The sequence below is a fragment of the Bombina bombina genome, chromosome 2 (assembly GCF_027579735.1).
Source record: "Bombina bombina isolate aBomBom1 chromosome 2, aBomBom1.pri, whole genome shotgun sequence".
Classification (NCBI taxonomy): Eukaryota; Metazoa; Chordata; class Amphibia; order Anura; family Bombinatoridae; genus Bombina; species Bombina bombina.
The window spans coordinates 828272504-828291676 of NC_069500.1; the positions used below are offsets into that span (position 1 = coordinate 828272504).

At 36.9% G+C, this 19173-nt stretch overlaps 1 protein-coding gene across 4 annotated transcripts in view; it reads left to right on the forward strand.

Moving 5' to 3' along the window:
• Nucleotides 1–14100, forward strand: part of NFIC (nuclear factor I C) — a 261712-nt gene extending 247612 nt beyond the window's left edge. For all 4 annotated transcript variants that reach the window (XM_053703106.1, XM_053703104.1, XM_053703107.1 and 1 more), the window contains one exon: nt 13656–14100. In XM_053703106.1, the coding sequence (XP_053559081.1) occupies nt 13656–13673 (18 nt within the window). In that variant the 3' untranslated portion in view covers nt 13674–14100. The remainder of the gene's footprint in view (nt 1–13655) is intronic.
• The last annotated feature ends 5073 nt before the right edge of the window (nt 14101–19173 follow it).

The window sequence follows — 19173 nt, forward strand, 5'->3', positions numbered from 1 at the left end:
ACAGAGAGGGACACCTCTTCAGGTGGGTGCCGGTTTTGTTCTCCTTTGGAGTCATTGTCACTGGGGATTATTGCTGAGTGAGGTTTGAGATATTATTCAAACTGTTTTGTTGATGGTCCCACAGAGCGGGGGCTAATCCCGTCCTATTTGGGCCCTAAGGTGCTAAGCAAGCTTCTCTTTTCTCCTCGTTCCGGAAGGAGACCATATGGTTCACTCTACTCTTGGTACGGGAAGAGCAGTGCAGGACCACTGTTGAGGAAGGTTTTCATATTTTTCATTCTCCGGTTCCTAAGGTGATGTTTCCGAACAGATTCACTTCTGCTTTGAGAAATTTTAGGAGTCCAGGGATTTTTGGCATTGCCAGACTCCAGATCTAGCGGTAGCTTCTCTTGTGTAGAGGATTCTGGTTCGAATCGTCTACGCCTCGTCTGATAGAGACCGCTAAGGTTTTTCATCTGTCTTCCCCGTTCTTCAGGGATGGTAGAATACTTGACTAGAGTTTTCTGGTGTAGGGCTCCAGGGTAGTTTCTGGATGCTATTTTTTGTCTTCATAGGCTGGAGGACTCTCTTATGGGACTTGTGAGCTTCTAAATAGCTTCACCAGGTCGTGCTCTCAGACCTCCTTCAGGCATCGCTAGCTCGGTGGTGGTATGGGTTTGTCATGTGGTCCTTCTCGGACTTCGCTTCTTTTGTCAGGGCCCATCTCAGCCGAGGATCAGTGTATGCTAAGGCAGGAGTGATGAGTTGTGTTCAAATCTATCTTAACAGATTTTCCTGGACTACTGGTTGAGGGTATCACTCTCTAGCCTTTTTGTCCAGATCCCCTTGTCCTGAGGGTCATCTTTTTGAACGTTAGGATGGTGAGGTCATGCCAGGAAAGCATGGGGTCTGTGGACTTGGGAGGTTCCCTCCTGGCTTTTTCACGGATTTCAGTCAATTACTTTGTCCTGAAGCATAGTCTACTGGACTAGTCCCAGTTTTAGATTATAGTATGTTTTTTTTCTCTCAGTGGCTTAGTGCTCCTTCTGAGGGGATCGAGAGTCTCCCTAGTGATAGGGGTAGTATCTCGGGTTTTGATAGTGGGCGGAGACCCACTACTGTTTGCTTTCAGCGATCATTTCTCTGGGGGGCGGTCATTCGGTCCGGATGTCTTTTTCAGACGTGTCCCTTATCTGGGGATAAGATCTTCACCCGAGGGATTTCAAATCGCAATTTCCATTAAGAAATTGTGGTTCCTTTCTTATGTCCTATTCCATTTTCTTTGAGGGAACATTTTCCATATAGGTTCGGTTCTTCTTCGGGCTACTCATGCATAGAAAGATTTTTTTCTCTGTTTTCTATCTGGGAATCGTAAGGGTCAGTTGGCTCTTTGGCTTCCTTATCTTTTAGTATAGGAGTATCTTCCGCTTGGCATAAGAGACAGCGGGGCACGAGGCTCCTCAGAGGTTTACGGCTCATTCTTTGAGAGCTGTGTCATTTTTGGGCCCTTTATAATAAGGCCTCTATGGATCAGATTTGTGAGGCGGCTACCTGGGTCTCCTTACATTCTTTTTCCTAAATTTTAACACATTTTTTTTGCTTCTGTAGAAGCAACCTTCGGTTTTTGCAGGCTGTGGTGCCTTCAGATGGGGTCCGCCTCTCCTTTTTTCCCCTCCAGTTAGCATTCAGGTCCTCTAGAGCTTGGGTATAATTTCCCACAAGTAAGGAATGCAGCTGTGGACTCTCCCTGTTTTAAGAAGGAAAACGTAAATTATGCTTACCTGATAATTTCCTTTCCTCCTGTACAGGGAGAGTCCACAGCTCCCGCCAGTGTTCTCCGATGGGCGGCCTAAAAATTTAACTTTTTCTTCTGGCAACTTTTTCACCTTGATATTTCTCCTACTGTTCCTTGTTCCCTCGGCAGAATGACTGGGGGATGAGGGAAGTGGGGGAGGTAGTTAAGCCTTTGGCTGGGGTGTCTGCCTCCTCCTGGTGCAAGAAAAGGAAAGTGTGGAGTGATATGTAGATAGGACTCAACTAGCTTCCCCAAATCTGATATGCTCCCAATATCAGATGTATAGAAATGTGCAAGTAGTGATGGGTGTGGGGAGCGCTCTAAAAGAGCTGTGAGTATAAACTATGATTTGAAGTGTGTATACACTGTGATAGAATGTGTATGGATTTACCAAATATAATTTCTTTGAATAAATATAATTACTTTGAATCATAAATTTTTGTGTGGTTCTGGTGTTATATAGTGTCTCTCCAAAAAATGTGAACAAATAAACAAACAAAAACAAAACGTTGATTCTTAAAATTCTTCAAGGACAATTTTTATAAAATCCTTCTATTTATTCAAAATGTGTATGCTCGGTGTATTATCACTGTACCTTTAAATAAATTGATGTGCCTCTAAATAAATTGATACACAAATTGTGCTTCAAAATGGATAGACAAACAAATCGTTATGAATTTAAAACGTGATGAATTTAAAACGTGATGAATTTAAATGAATAAACAAACAAATCGTGATGAAAAAAAATGACAACTTCTAGATGAATAAACAAACAAATCGTGATAAATTTAAAAAACTTTACTAAGATAAAAAACAGTATAAGATCGTTTCAATCGTATTTTATGGTTATACCATACAATGAATCTGTTTAGAGCATGTGGGGGTACATCTTTATCGTAAAACAATTCTAAAAGTTCGGATTTTTAATCCTTATGGTGGAAGTTCGGATTTGTAATCCTTATGGTTTTCTTAAGTTGTGGCCACAACCAATTTTAAAACAGTTAAAATCCAAATGTAGTACTGTGCTGTTGTTAATTTTGCAGTTTATTCTCCCCCTAACCGGACCTCTGATATTCCTTACCTCCGTGTTTTCTTTGTATTACCTTGGGTTCTGGGAAGAGTGCTTTTTGTAAGTAGGTCGAGTTCTCCAAGCGGAAACAATTGATACAGATAAGAACAACACAAATAAAAAAGGAAATAATGAACTTTTTAAAAAAACGAATAAAAACAATCAACAATATTCAAATAAAAGAAGTGATCATACGAATAGAGAACAATGGATTAAAAATGTAAAAAAAGAATATAGAGATAATTATGAACAACACACAGGGACATATCCAGATAGACACAGAGAAGAATATAATTCTAGACATCATTCCAATAGATATTTTAGAACCCATAGAAATGATTATGGGCAAAATTATAGAGATACAGATAACTATCACAGAAGTAGAACCAATAACTATGGAGGTGGATTCTACAATTACAACCATAACCCAACACAAAATCGGGAATACAGATATTCAAATAGAGATTATAGAAATAATTACACACAAAATTGGAAGAATAGAGATCACTACACAAATGATTGGAGCAGCAGACAAAATTGGAGAAGAAACACACACAATCCAAATATGAATTACCATGAAAGAGAAGAGTACAGATATCACAATCAGGAAGAACTGAATTCCAATCATGATAGACGAAGACACGACTCATATAATGACCACCCAAGACAACAACAATATTATAGGGAATATGAACCAAATCATAATAGATATCACAATAATAATAAAGAAACCAGAGACTCACAAAGAAAGATAGAACTTGATAATAGATATGATGTATTGGAAACCATAGATGATGACAATCAACATTTTTTAGGGATAAGACAAGAACACCCATCCACATCCAACACTATACAACAAGAAAACAGAGAGAGATTAAAAAATCAAAAGAAAAGAAGATTAGAGGAAGTAGAGGAAGAAGAGGCAGAGAGCCCAGGAAAGCACAAAAAAACGAGATAAACACAACAGAAAGCAATAACATTAATAAAGGCATTTTTAATTTAAGTGATAAACCCCTAAATAGAGAACAGGAAAATGTCCTAGCTAAAGGATTATCATTTGCCCCAACTACTAGGTTAAACAAATTCAACACCCTAATAAATGCAAACCAATTTATACGCAAACTCACCTTAAAAAGACATTTTTTGAAAAATCCCCAAGAGAATCAAATACAAACTAAAAAATCAGAATACATTCACACATCACTTAAACCTAAATCATCATACTATCCGACACAAGACAAAGGAGCACATATTGAAATGTTTGAAAAACTAATAAAAGAAGAAATAGAGAATTGTGAAATCAATAAAAGAAAACCATCTAATCTAACTAAAAAAGAGAGAACTATCTTAAAAGAACTTAAAGAAGACCCAACCATCACAATAAAAAAAGCAGACAAAGGCGGAGGGTTAGTTGTATTAAATACTAAAGATTACATTATGGAAGCCAATAGAATACTGGGAGACACAGAAACCTACAGAAAATTATCATTTAACCCTATTCAAAAACAAACAAAAAATTTCGAAACAATTTTAAATATTGCCAAAACAGCAGGAATAATAAATAATCAAGAGTATCAATTCATAAATATACAATATCCAAAAACTCCAATATTCTATTACCTCCCTAAAATACATAAAACACTAGACCACCCACCAGGGCGTCCAATAATCTCAGGAATTGATGCTCTTACTTCTAATATGTCACAATATGTGGATTCATTCCTACAAAAATACGTACAAAACTTACCTTCTCATTTAAAAGACACCACAGATTTTTTAAATACATTAACAACAATAAAATGGCAAGAGGACTACACATTAGTCACATGCGACGTCAATTCATTATACACCAACATACAACACAAATTAGGAATAGAAGCCGCAGAATACTACTTGAACACAGATTATGAAATGAAAAATCCACAGATTAAATTTATTTTAAACTGTATGCAATTCATATTAGAAAATAATTATTTCAACTTCAACCAAACATTTTATTTACAATTAAAAGGAACAGCTATGGGCACAAGGTTTGCACCCAGTTACGCTAACTTATTCATGGGGAGGTTTGAGGATAAATATATCCTACACTCCCCATGGGGTGCAAACCTTGTGCTCTATAGGAGATTCATAGACGATATGTTTCTGATCTGGAAAGGGGATCAAGAACTCCTCAATTTATTTCTAGAAGACATAAATTATAACACTTGGGGTTTAAGTTTTACCCATGAATATAGTAAAACAAATATACATTTTTTAGATGTTCAAATAAATATTATAAATAACACCATCACAACAGAAACATATTTCAAACCTACAGATACAAATAGTTACATACATCCGGATAGCTGTCATTTGGAAAGATGGATCAACAATACACCTAAAGGCCAGTTCTATAGGATAAGAAAAAACTGTACAGATGAAAATACATTTCAGAAACAAGCGAACACTTTGGAAAGGAAATTTAAAGAGAAAGGATATAAAGATAAAATAATACAAGAAGCAAAAAATCAAGCGATAAATAAAGATAGAACAGAATTATTAAAATATACAAATAAGAACAAAAACTTATTACATAACCAAATATCATTCATTACAGAATACAGTGAAGATCATAAGATTATAAAAAAGATTCTAGATAAACACTGGCACATAATTAGAAAAGATCCACTACTAACTGACATTGTAAAATCACGACCTACACTAATATTCAGGAAGACAAATAATCTGGGAAGTATACTGGCACCCAGTCAATTTAACAAATCATCTAAACCAAGAGACCAAGACCTATATGGAAATGCTCTGCAAGGTTTTTTTCCTTGCACAAGCTGTAAAGCGTGCAAATATGGTAAAAAAAGTAAAGTAGTAATATCCTCCAATAACAACTATAAATACCCCATAAGAGACACCATTAGGTGTTCAGATACAAATGTAATTTATTTAATCCAATGTAAATGCAAATTACAATACTTAGGGCAAACGAGTAGACCGTTACATGATAGAATAAGAGAACATCTATCCAACATTAAAAGAGGTAATTGCAAACATCTATTATCTAAACATTTCACAGAAAAACATAAAAAAAAACCAATAGGATTCACATACTGGGGTATAAAAAAGATACATAATAACAGAGGAGGTAATATGGAAAATATGTTACTATTAAAGGAAGCTGAACTCATATTCAAATTCAATACTCTCACACCATATGGCCTCAATGCAGAGCTTAACTTGAATCCTTTCTTGTGAGTGCAGTGAAAACAGTGAACAGTATTGCCATAACAAAAGTACAATAGTGTACTGATCACCCGATAGAAAATAACCATTATTTGATGGCACATATCCTCATACTCAATCGAATATGACAACAATTGAATTAACACACCACAGTCTCCCTTCACATTTTCACTAAACATCACTTCTCACTCACATGTTTTATTTATTTTATTTATTTATTTATTTTATTTTCAACAAATATATTTCAGTATAAATGTGTTAACAACATTAGTTGTATACAAAGAATCTGCCATTGAAAGAAAATGAATAAGGCTAAGAAATGATAATTTATAAACCGGAACATATTAGAGCATTAATTAGGGGGAGTATCCTAACCTCAACAGGACTATATAGGAGCCTAAAAGACACACCAGATTATACAGTCTTGATAAAGGCGCAAGTTACGGCGCTGAAACGCGTAGAAAACCTGACATCGAGTGTGGAAAGATTGGCTCCAGTACAAGAAACACTCCCCCCACGATCCGGTTGCCTGATTGGTCCTCCGTGTACAACGTCAACGTCACACGCACATCAGGGTAGGAAGTAGTTGCGGAGGAAATTCAAACAGCGGCAAAGCCGCTTGGAGAACTCGACCTACTTACAAAAAGCACTCTTCCCAGAACCCAAGGTAATACAAAGAAAACACGGAGGTAAGGAATATCAGAGGTCCGGTTAGGGGGAGAATAAACTGCAAAATTAACAACAGCACAGTACTACATTTGGATTTTAACTGTTTTAAAATTGGTTGTGGCCACAACTTAAGAAAACCATAAGGATTACAAATCCGAACTTCCACCATAAGGATTAAAAATCCGAACTTTTAGAATTGTTTTACGATAAAGATGTACCCCCACATGCTCTAAACAGATTCATTGTATGGTATAACCATAAAATACGATTGAAACGATCTTATACTGTTTTTTATCTTAGTAAAGTTTTTTTAAATTTATCACGATTTGTTTGTTTATTCATCTAGAAGTTAAGTCATTTTTTTTCATCACGATTTGTTTGTTTATTCATTTAAATTCATCACGTTTTAAATTCATCACGTTTTAAATTCATAACGATTTGTTTGTCTATCCATTTTGAAGCACAATTTGTGTATCAATTTATTTAGAGGCACATCAATTTATTTAAAGGTACAGTGATAATACACCGAGCATACACATTTTGAATAAATAGAAGGATTTTATAAAAATTGTCCTTGAAGAATTTTAAGAATCAACGTTTTGTTTTTGTTTGTTTATTTGTTCACATTTTTTGGAGAGACACTATATAACACCAGAACCACACAAAAATTTATGATTCAAAGTAATTATATTTATTCAAAGAAATTATATTTGGTAAATCCATACACATTCTATCACAGTGTATACACACTTCAAATCATAGTTTATACTCACAGCTCTTTTAGAGCGCTCCCCACACCCATCACTACTTGCCTCCTCCTGGTGGCCAGGTTCAATATTTCCCACAAGTAAGGAATGCAGCTGTGGCCTCTCCCTGTACAAAAGGAAAGGAAATTATCAGGTAAGCATAATTTATGTTTTGCCTCAAAATAATCTTATTAACCAAATCCCATTGTAAAGGGAATTAAAGTATCCAATCAATATGCCAGGACTTGCAAGGGAGCGTGCATCTGACATACACAGTCATGTTATTTCCCTACTCAGTTTAAAGGGACATAAAACCCCCAAAAAGTTTATTTCATGATTCAAATAGAGCCTACAATATTAAGCAACCTTCCAATTTACTTCTATTATTACATTTTCTTTCTTTGTTTTCTTGGTATATTTTGCAAGAAGATAAGTTCATGAATGTGCTTGTGTAAGCTGCACTATATGGCATCAGTTTTGCAAGAATGTTACACATTAGTAAGGGAACTAGGTGGCAGCACTTTTTCCTGTCGTAGTGCTCCAGACGTGCACGCTACCTATCTAGATGTATCTTCAACAAAGAATAACATAAGAACACAGCAAATTTGATAATAGAGGTAATTTGGAAACTTTTTAAAATTGTATTCTATATCTGAATCATGAAAGAAAAAAATTGGGTTTCATGTCTCTTTAGGGAATTTAATTAGGGAATTTACTATAAAATCTCATGAGATCACAGTAAAGCAAAGCATGACCTCAGTACTGCTGATTGGCTATTTTTTTCCCCAACCTCCAACTGGATAGTAGCAGAAGACTAACTGTTCACTGAACACTTACTATTTTTTATTTAATGTTCTTGTGATATTTTATAGTCAGCTTTTTACACTTTTCCTTCTAAATACAGGGAGAGTCCACAACTACATTCATTACTTTTGGGAATACAGAAGGAGGAGGCAAAGACACCCCAGCTAAAGGCTTAAATACCTCCCCCACTTCCCTCATCCCCCAGTCATTCTTTGCCTTTCTTCACAGGAGGTTGACAGAGAAGTGTCGGAAGATTACGGAGAGTCCCTTATAGATGGTAGTACTCTTTGAGATGAAACTGGAGTTTTAAGTAGTCTTGTCAGCCTCTCAGTGAGAGCAATGATAAAGGTTAGAGTCTGGAGATGCAGGGAGAGTCTTTCTGCGATACCATCCCGACTCATATTAACAGCTCCATAAGCAATCAGCATTGACGAGTTCCACTGCCTGCTTTTCTGCACCCGAGTTCATGTCAGAAGCGCTGCTACAATCTTTCAAACTTGGAGGACCGTGTTACTGTTCCACGGCATAGATTCCAGTAAGATCGTTTCAATCTTTACATACTTGTAATGTTAGAAGACAGGGTCTAAGTGGGACTCCTTTATCTTTATGGAATCAAGGGTTAATATCTCCGGAGGGGGATTATTGAACAGTGGGGGCTTTAATCATGTTTGTTATGTGATTTTGACTGTTTATGTGCAAGGACATTTGGGGCTCATAGGCTTTACGGGACGTACATGTTATTTCGAGCGGCACTGTTTTATGGACTGGCGTGCTTTTCTTAGCGAAGTGAATCCTGCACGTTGTACCACGTGACCGGGTGCGGTCACATTTTTTGGTTTCCCATTCCGTATTCCTGACCGTACGACTGCGGAGAGGATCCGTTTCTCTACCTGTCTGGGTCATAGGAGGTGGTGAGTGCCCCAGCCATTGGGGGTATAAGGTGCCAGTTGTTTTTGACCATAATGTATTTAGTCGAGGTATGGAGGATTCTGATATGTTAGAGGGGATTTCATCTGATTCAGATTTTGATACCTGTGTATATTGTGAGGAGGCCCGGATAACCCAGCCCTCTCAATTATGTTCCGTATGCCGCAATAGAGTGTTCTCATCTTCCCATGCTGGAACGTTAGAGACCACTGAGCCATCTGCATCTGAGGATTCGGCATCCCGTGAGGTGCGTTCCCTAACATCTTCTGTTTCTTCACAGGCGGTTGCCCCGCATATTGTTACCCCTTTTCCTGAAGAAGGCCTTTTTCCACCAGAGGTTACTGCACGGTTTTGCATGGTCATTTCTCGGGCCTTAGCGCATTTGCATCTTCCTGCCACGTGCAAGCGAAGACTTAATCCGTGTACTCCTGACCAAGGTCCAGCATGTAAGAGGACTTTGGTATCCAATCAGTCTTCTGGTGAAGCGATGTCCTCTGAGACTTCAGAGGTACTACCTCCAGGGTCAGAGACCCTGGATGCTCTGGAGGAGGTGGATTTTGCTTTTAAATTTAGAATGGCTCATCTGCGTGTACTTCTGAGAAGTTTTGGCAACATTAGAGGATCCGATTTCTGATCCGTCAGCTAAATCTCAGTCTACAGATTCAGATAGCGAGCTTGTTTAGGCAACTGGAGGGATGTTGATCCTATTCCTTATTGCCTCTATATTGTTATTCTTTATTTTTGTATCAGATTCCTAGTTCGGAGCTCTTGAGGAATTGTGTCGCATGACGGACGGTACCTGTCGGTTTCACTTTCCCTTGGGCTATCTCTTGTGTGCGCTTGCCTAATTTCTTTTCTAATCTGGTTAGGATAAGTTTTTTATTTCCTGTTATTTTTGAGCGTGAGATTTTGTTGAAGCTCTTCTTAGGAAGACTTTTCGCTCTGGGATCTGGTATTAGTGATTTTCATGTCGCGATTGATGGAAGTAAAAAAAAAAAAAAGAAACAAAAAACCTAGACGGTTGTCTCTGGTCGGCGTGATGTTCCCTCGATATGTCCAAGACTAAGCCCTTCTATCCTGGATGTTGTCCTGGTTATATCATCTTGGTTGGGTGTCTAATATTGGATCGTATGCAGTCCAAGTGGCCTACGAGTTTATATCCTGCTTTGCAAAGCTGTCTGGAGTTTGAATTCTGCTGTGGCAGATTTCTTTAAGAGCTAGGTTTAACCTCTCTCTATGAGAGGAGGATAGGTGACTTTTGGAGTCTTTTTCCTGGTTCCTTTTCACAGGGGTGTATTTTCTCCTCTATTGGTACTCCATAGGGGTTCTCTTTTTTTTTATTGGCTTTCTATGCTCTCTATGCAGAACTTATTTCTTCTTCCTCTTGAGAGTTGATATACTGTCCTATCTTCCATTATCAGGGGAATGGATATTTTCCTATCATTATATTGAGGAAATCTGAATTTTAGGGACCGTATTGTTTTCCAGTTACTTCGTTTTTGATCCTAGCTTTTCTAGGATATGGGGGGGGGGTTATACAGTATCCTGTTTTAATTTGGGTTCTGGTTGCTCCTATTTTTGACGTTTCTGGTTCTCCATCGTCTGCTGGGAGTTTTAAAGAATCTTTCTTGTCCTTGCCAGTTGGTCTGGGAATGGAGTTCCTGGGCGCAGGCTATGTTGGTCTGGTAAATAGCTTAGCCACCTGGCAGCCTGAGGATTGGGAGTTTGAATCCAGCTGCAGCTGGTTTTGGCTCCAGGGTGGTTTATGATTCTGTTTGAATTATCAGACAGGAAGTTTCCTAGGCCTTCTGAGTTAAGATACTCTATGGGCTTGCCCTGCTGTTTTCCTTCAGTCCTTCGCGGTACTGTGGGTGGGTGTTTGCAGTCCAATTATTCAGCTTGGCATGTTGCTATCTGGTCGCCAGTCTGCGGTATATTTTTCCCTATCCGGGAAACCTACCTTTGGTCTACTGGGACAGTTAGGCTATAAAATCCAGCAGGTTTGGCCTCAAGTGTCTTCTGGGATTCCTTCTCTTAGATTTCTTCTGAGTTTTCCAGTTGGGCTCTTTTTGAAGTTTATTCTCCCTTGTTCCCTTCGACTATATCACCTCTTCAGGGTTGATTCAGTCTGTCAGGGGTATGCATCAGGGTTCCTGATTGCTCCTTTTTTGTGCTACGACTTGTTTTTGTGGTTGATCTTCCTCAATATGGGTGCTCCTTCTTATGGAGTTTTGACAAGGTCTTCGTCCTTGGTGTCTTGATGTATCGTGAACGGGGTTTTTCAGAAGGGTGTGGGTCCTTTCCTCAGCTTGTAGCTGGTCCCTCGTTTCATTATTGGATTGACGGCCTTCCCTCCCTGGTTTGGTGGGGGGGGGGGTGTTGGTTCTCTCTTATTCTATATTTCTCTTGAGGTTCTCTTTGGTCCTTCCAGGGTGTCCTGGAGATAGGGTTCTTAGCCAGTTCTTGATAGGACAGCTAGTTATTAGCCTGAGGGTTAGCCGGGCTGTCTAACAGATGTGCGGTTAGGGGTGGTTTAATCCATTGCTTCTGCCCGGATACGTGAGCTCCTAAGCAGATCTAGTTATCTGTTTCTGTAAAGAAGTGCTTTGAGGAAGCACTTCTTTACAGAAAGAGTGATTGATTTATGGAATAAACTTCCTCAAGAGGTAGTAGCAACAAACACTGTGGGGGACTTTAAAAATGAATGGGACAAGCATAAGGCTATCCTACGAACTAGATAAGTTTATACTGTTAGGTAAGGTCGGGCAGACTTCCTGGGCCTATGGCTCTTATCTGCCGTCAATATCTATGTTTCTGTTCTTTACTGGGGTCATGAACCCTTGGTGTTCATTTCTTTTTACAAGAACGTGGCCGGCGGTCAGGAAATTGCGTTCAATTGTTTTCAGTCCAGACTTAGACTTCTTGTCTGGGATTGCATCAGTTCTCTGTATCAATGCAGCAGTTGGTCCTTCAATTTGTCTATTCATTGAGCTGTTACGTTCTGGAATTTTCTCCAGGTCCTGGTACTCTTGCAGTCGGGTAATTCAGTTCTTTTTGGGTCTTCTCTCTGACAAGACTGTTTCTTCAGGTTCTACAAGGGGCTTCTCTCCCTTTTTTTTTCTATGATCGTACCTCGAGGTCCTTTCAGTCCTCCTTAGTATAATCACTTTGTTTCTGTATTCTTCCTATGGAAGGGTAGGATGTTGGGAGTTTGATTGCCCCCCTTGTCGTGTTCGGGGAGGAGTGTTTCTTCGCCTGACCTCATAGTCAGAGGGGCTCTCATCTCCTCAGAGGTTTGTATGCTCCTTTTGGGATCAGTGATTTTGTGTGGTCTCTGTTGTGGGCTCTTACGGTCCTATTTGTTTGGCAGTTACTTGGTCTTGCTAACTTTTTGGGGGTTTTTTGCTGCTGTTGAAGCAGTATTCTGGAGATTTTTTCAGGCTGTGGTGCCTGCAGATTGGGTCGCCTTATTTTTAAACCAAGTTAGCATTCAGTGTCCTCTATAGCTTGGGTATTGTTTTCCAGAAGGTAATGAATGCAGCTGTGGACTCTCCCTGTATTTTGAAGGAAAACAAAAATTATGACTTACCAGATAATTTCCTTTCCTTCGATACAGGGAGAGTCCACAGCTCCCGCCCGTGTTCTCCGGAGGGCGGCCTTAAATTTAATTTGTTTTTCTTCTGGCACCTTTTTCACACTGATTTTTCTCCTACTTTTCCTTGTTTCAGAATGACTGGGGGATGAGGAAAGTGGGGAAGGTATTTAAGCATTTGGCTGGGGTGTCTTTGCCTCCCGCTGGTGGCCAGGTTCTGTATTCCGAAAAGTAATGAATGCAGCTGTAGCCTCTCCCTGTATCGAAGGAAAGGAAATTATCTGGTAAGTCATAATATTTTTTTTTTCTGTAGCTAATCTCTCAAAAATACTGAACCAATTTAGTGAAGATTGGCATTTGGTAGTTAATAATAATATAAAGTTTCTTACTATAAAACCTATAGAGAGGAAATGTAGCACATCCATGCAATATCACACTAAAAAGTTTATTCTAGAGAGTGCTGATCCACACTTATGTGTCTTACAAGGATTTATTACTAATTAATACCTCTGCAAGCTGTCTAAATGGGTTGTTGTTTTTTTACCCATTTATTTTATTTGTTTACAAAACTGGGAATCACCAAATTCCTGCCTGTAAATGTGAGACCACGTCCATAATCTCTCCTGCCACACCCACACACTATTGAGACTGCAACCCACAGTACTTTTCCAGGATTTAAATCTTAAAGGTTCAGAGGTTTGGATAGGTGTGACATTTGACTGACAGTAAATATAAACTCACAAAGACATTTTTTTTTAATAAGATTTCATTGAAAACGTGTTAAAAACTAAAACTATTTGCCTGGTTTTCTAACCATTTTTTCCTTCTCTTCCCCAGTCCTGGTATCTTGGATAGCACTATCTAGTGGAGCAAAGTCTTTCTCAGGAAGACCAAGATATCTATGATAGTTCTAGACTTTGGGTCAACAGGAAAAATAAACTTTTCAAACAGGATATTACTTCTGTTGCAAGGAAGATACAAAATCTCAGAAAAGAAACACAGATAAACCTTTGAAAGGAATGAGAGTGACCAGGCAAGGAAAAGACAAGCACTATGTTGTATTTGAGGAGAAGCCTGAACGTTCTTCAAAGAAAAAAGTGAGGAGATTGCAAGGACAGTCAAATGTTTTTCTCTCCTCATTCATCAAGTAGCTTCTGTTCCTGATAAAAAAGACAATATATGCAAAAATTATATATATAAACGTTAATTTCATTTTAATTTCTTCTTTCTTAGCCCCTTCGCAAATGGAGGTAGGAGGAGATAAACAGACAGTGAGAAAGAACATATGAATGCCATTTTCTTTATATATTCTTATTATTTTCTAATTATTATAACCTCACTGTTTTTTAACCTTTGCCTCCTGAAAGACTTATGATGTGTATTGCTATGGGATATGGGATATTAGGAGCTTGGAGGTGCAATGTTTTTAATGGTCTCAAGGCCAAGTAGGCCAAAACTCAATGGAGTTACGTTCATGCTTTATTTGCACTGTAGATGGTTATGGGAAGGACAATTTGGGATGGAAGTTGTATTTCAGGGTGGCACATGATACCACAAGCCTTCCTTTTTTTAGTAAGTAGCTGCAGGCATCTGCTGAGCTGCATTTGCCTATAGATATAGGTAAAGAACTTAAAGGGTGGCTGGAGGAAACACTAAACCGCCTTTAATTCAAAGTATTTGTTGAACCCGATTCTGGTGATGTCTCAGAATGATTTTTATGGGGGGCATTCAAAGATTAAGGGAGCCACACTCCTGTGATTGACACTAAACAAGTGAAGGAGACCCTCTCTTGGGTGTGTGACACTGGGCTTGATTCAGTACATTTTTTGGTCTGCAAGCTGATACTAGGTCTGAGAGTTGCCTTACAAGATTAATTAAATGAACGTAATAATTAAATATCATATAACCCCTGCATACAACACTCCTAACCGGCTCAGGAGCAGCAATGCGTTATGGCTCCTGAATGTGAATTTAAATATGTATTTGACCCCTTTGTGTAGGGTTTAAACCCATAGCATATATATGTCTCGCTAACAAAGAGAGAATTATACAGTACAATATAGTATTCTTACCATAGGGCTGCAGCTATCCTCATCTAAAGTAATGGACTATCAGCAGGTGATTAGGGGAAAGAGGTAGGTATATTGTTCATCGGACCACATGACCATACAACACCTGTCAGTCATATACCCATAATTGACCTTAGATCAGATCCCATTGTCTGCATCTCTTTTAACTTATATTCCCCCATGAAATCGCAAATAAAGCCACTGGGAACATCAACTTCTGTAAGTTATATGCCCACATCAGACCTGAGATAAGTCACAGGGCGATCAAGCTCCAGTAATTTGTATGCCCACATCAGACCTGAGATAAGTCACAGGGCGATCAAGCTCCAGTAATTTGTATGCCCACATCAGACCCATGGGCCTGCAACCCATATTAGTTATAGAGCCACATCAGAACCTTAGAACAAGTCCAATCAATTAAGTGCCTAGTTTTAAATATGTTTTGCTAGACAGCAGAAATACCTGACTGTCCTTTTATATAATGGAAATCTGGCTATCTCAGAGTATGAAAATTATTCATTTTATTCTTTAGAATTTCTCTTTTATACAAGTTGTACACATTTTTTTTAATATCAAATGTTATTTCTAACTACAGTCCTATACAAAAAGTTACACTATAAAAGGAATAATTCTGTCATTTAATTCAGTACTTTACTGAACTCAGTGAAATGATTTTTATTCACTTAAGGCTTTGTATTTTGAAGTTTTCTTTGTGTTTTTTTTGGCATATCAGTGTAGTTAGAAACAAACATAAATTTCAGATATGTGTTGCTTGGTGTGTAAAATATGTGGGCTAAACACAACATTACTTGGACTTGTTTTAAATATTTTCACATTTTCAAAAAGCCATTTTCCTCTGCTGTACTCACTGATAGGTCTTGTAATTTCAGTGTTAGCAAGGCTGTCTTAAAATATGAGTAAAAAATGATTAAAAAAGAAAGGAATATATATAAAGTAAAAAGGGTCTAACTTGGCAGACAAATTGTACATTAATGAATCCAGACTGGTGACAGACCGAGAGAGACCTCTTCTTAGTGTGTAACACAGACTGAGGCAATCCTCTCCCATGTGTATGTGTCATTTTACGATAGTCACAAAATATTCAAATATTCAGTGAGAAAATCTCTCTAATTCTTATGTTATGCTACAGAGCAAATTCTCTAAGTTTTAGAGAGCTACTTTACAAATTAGAATAGCTTAGGAATTGGTGAGATTTTTTTTCTGTAAATATGACTGAAGTTATCATCTTCTATGTTTATCACACAATTAAGCTCTTCCATTACTAAGCATATTGGTATATAAATACTGAGCTCTGCCAGAAGTCAGGGGTCATATTATACCTTGTATTTTTTTTTTTTTTGAACTGTTGACTATATAAGAAATCATGGTAGAGTGTGTGTGTGTATACATATTTACAGATATAGCAGAATATAATATTCTTCTATGTGTACAAAATGCTCTTCTTTAATTCTGCTTTATATGTGAAAATTGCATTAAAGCGGTGCATCGTAATAACAGAAACACAGATATAAAAACATGCATACAAGTATAGCATATATATATATATATATATATATATACTGTATTATATATATATATATATACTGTATTATATATATATATATGTGTGTATATATATCTATATATATATATATATATATCTATATATATATATACTGTATTATATATATATATATGTGTGTATATATATCTATATATATATATATCTATATATATATATACTGTATATATATATATATATATATCTATATATCTATATATATATATATATATATATACAGTATATATCTACAATATATATATTTCACACAAAAAATATATATAGAAGTATAGCATATATATATACACATACATACACACAAAGTATATAAATATAAACACACAGTTGTGTGTGTATATATATATATATATATGTGTGTACATATATATATATATATATATATACATACATACATACAATATATATATATATATATATATATATATACATATATCAAATACACAAACATTTTATATGTATACATACCTTTGTGTATAACTACACCAATAAAACATGTCTGCGTGTAAAGGAAAAATATATATTTGCATTACGCCACATGTATAAAATAAAGTGTGTGCGGTCTCCTCGCATCTAGTCACCATGAGTAGGATATGAATGAATAAGATTTCCTAATACAGCAGAAAGCACCTGGTCACTAGACTGTGTAACCTGCATGGTGCGTCCTACCCCTATCACGCCCTTTCTGGGCTCATCCAGCTGGCTTGTGGCTGAGGACCTGCATGGCAGATATAAATACAGCACTATTCCCTTTATTAATAGGGAGGGGAAGTGCATTTTTTTTTTTTTAAACAAAATATTTAACCGTTTCCCTTTTTGCCGCAGATAAAACACCTTTACTATCTCTTTTAAAGGAGTTTTATCAAAGAAATATAAAATATATAGCAATGAAGCAGAATTTCTGCTCAAATGTATTGTATGGGGTGTTTTTTTTCTGTTCTCCTGTAGAAGAGGGTCTCTTTCTTAGCTGTCCCTCTCCCCTAATGAGAATACCTTTAATTCCGAATATACTGTACTTGGATTTATAGAATACTTGCCTTGTGGGCACTGTGGCTATATTAGTACATTTTCAGTGTCTGGGGAGCGTGAGGGTTTATTGAGAATATGTGGTGGTGGAAAGGAGGGGGTGTGCAGTTCTGAAAGAGCCCTCTCTTATGGTGACAAAAAATGGGGTTGGGGTGCTGCTTTTTAAAATGTTGTTGGGATGGATTAAGAAAAGAAAAAAAATTGTGTACAAAAAAAACAACACTAGAGATATATAAAAAAAAAGAAAAGACAAAAAAAAATACTCAGTATATATATAAATATATATATATAGCATTAAATATGTACAAATGATCTTTTTTCCCTTATTTGCACGGAATTTTCTATCACATTATGTGCCTTGCCTTCTGACAAATGATGAAATAACCACTGCTCATTTGCTGCATGCTCTGACTTCAGTATACAGGAAATATGAAACGTGTACAGTCATTAAACAGTTAATGATTTCTGATTCCTTATTATTTCGTTTATTGGACTTTTTTTACTTTATTTTTCTTTTTATATTGTTTTCAATTTTCTTATTGATTTTTTTTTAATTTTTTTATTATTAAGTCCTCCCTTCCCCCCTTGTCACTTTTTCCATGCCTTTCTCCCTTTTTACCAAATCCATACAATAGAGGCTGTTAACCACTGACTGAACCTCAGAAAGTAGCGTGTCTTGTGTGATAACGTTTGTAATAAAATTGTCTTCTTTAGGGGGATTTTGTTAAATGTGTTTGGTATTCAAATGTTTTCTGTTTATGAAAGATCAATAGTTTAATATGTTTAACGGGATATGAAACCGAAACATTTTCTTTCATGATTCAGATAGAGCATGTCATTTTTAACAACTTTCTAATTTACTTCTATAATCAATTTTTCTTCGTTCTATTGGTATCATTTGTTTAAAAGTACGGACGTATGTTTAGTAGCTGGCCCATTACTGGAGCACTAGATGGCAGCAGTTTTACAAGAATGATATCCATTTGTAAGAGCACTAGATGACAGCACTATTTCCTGTCATGTAGTGCTCGAGATGCTACCTAGGTATCTCTTCAACACAGAATATCATGGGAACAAAGGAAATTTGATAATGGAAGTAAATTGGAAACTTTTTTTAAATTGTATGCTGTGTCTGAATCACACACAAAAAAAATTGGGTTTCATATCCTTTTAAGGAAAATATTTTTTTTTAACATACAAGTGAAACTAACAGGAATTGCATGTTTATGCACAACTGCCTAAGATATTAGTTCCTCACTGGCTGAGACAATTCCCACAGAAAAACTTGGCTAATTCAGCACTTCAAAATCCATAAAAAAAAGAAAACAATAATAATTTTGAAATGTTTACTTTTTAAATGGAACAGAGAAAATGTTTGAGTACATTATCCCTTGTTTTCAAAGATAGAGGGGAGTTCAGTGTATAATGCTATACACGTCAGCATGCATTCCTTCTTGCGGAAATGTTTTCTTATTGCTGGAAGTAACTCAGACTCTGAGTGACATACCTTGTCTTGTTTGATAATCAGTGAGATTAACAGCCTCTGTTTTTCTTCCCTAATGTTACTCTTTGTAGTGTACAATATAATTTCCTTTATCTGCATATTACCACTTCCTGTAACGTCTGCTATTGCTTCATATAACCCCCACCAATAAAGCTTCATATTACTCCATATTCTCTC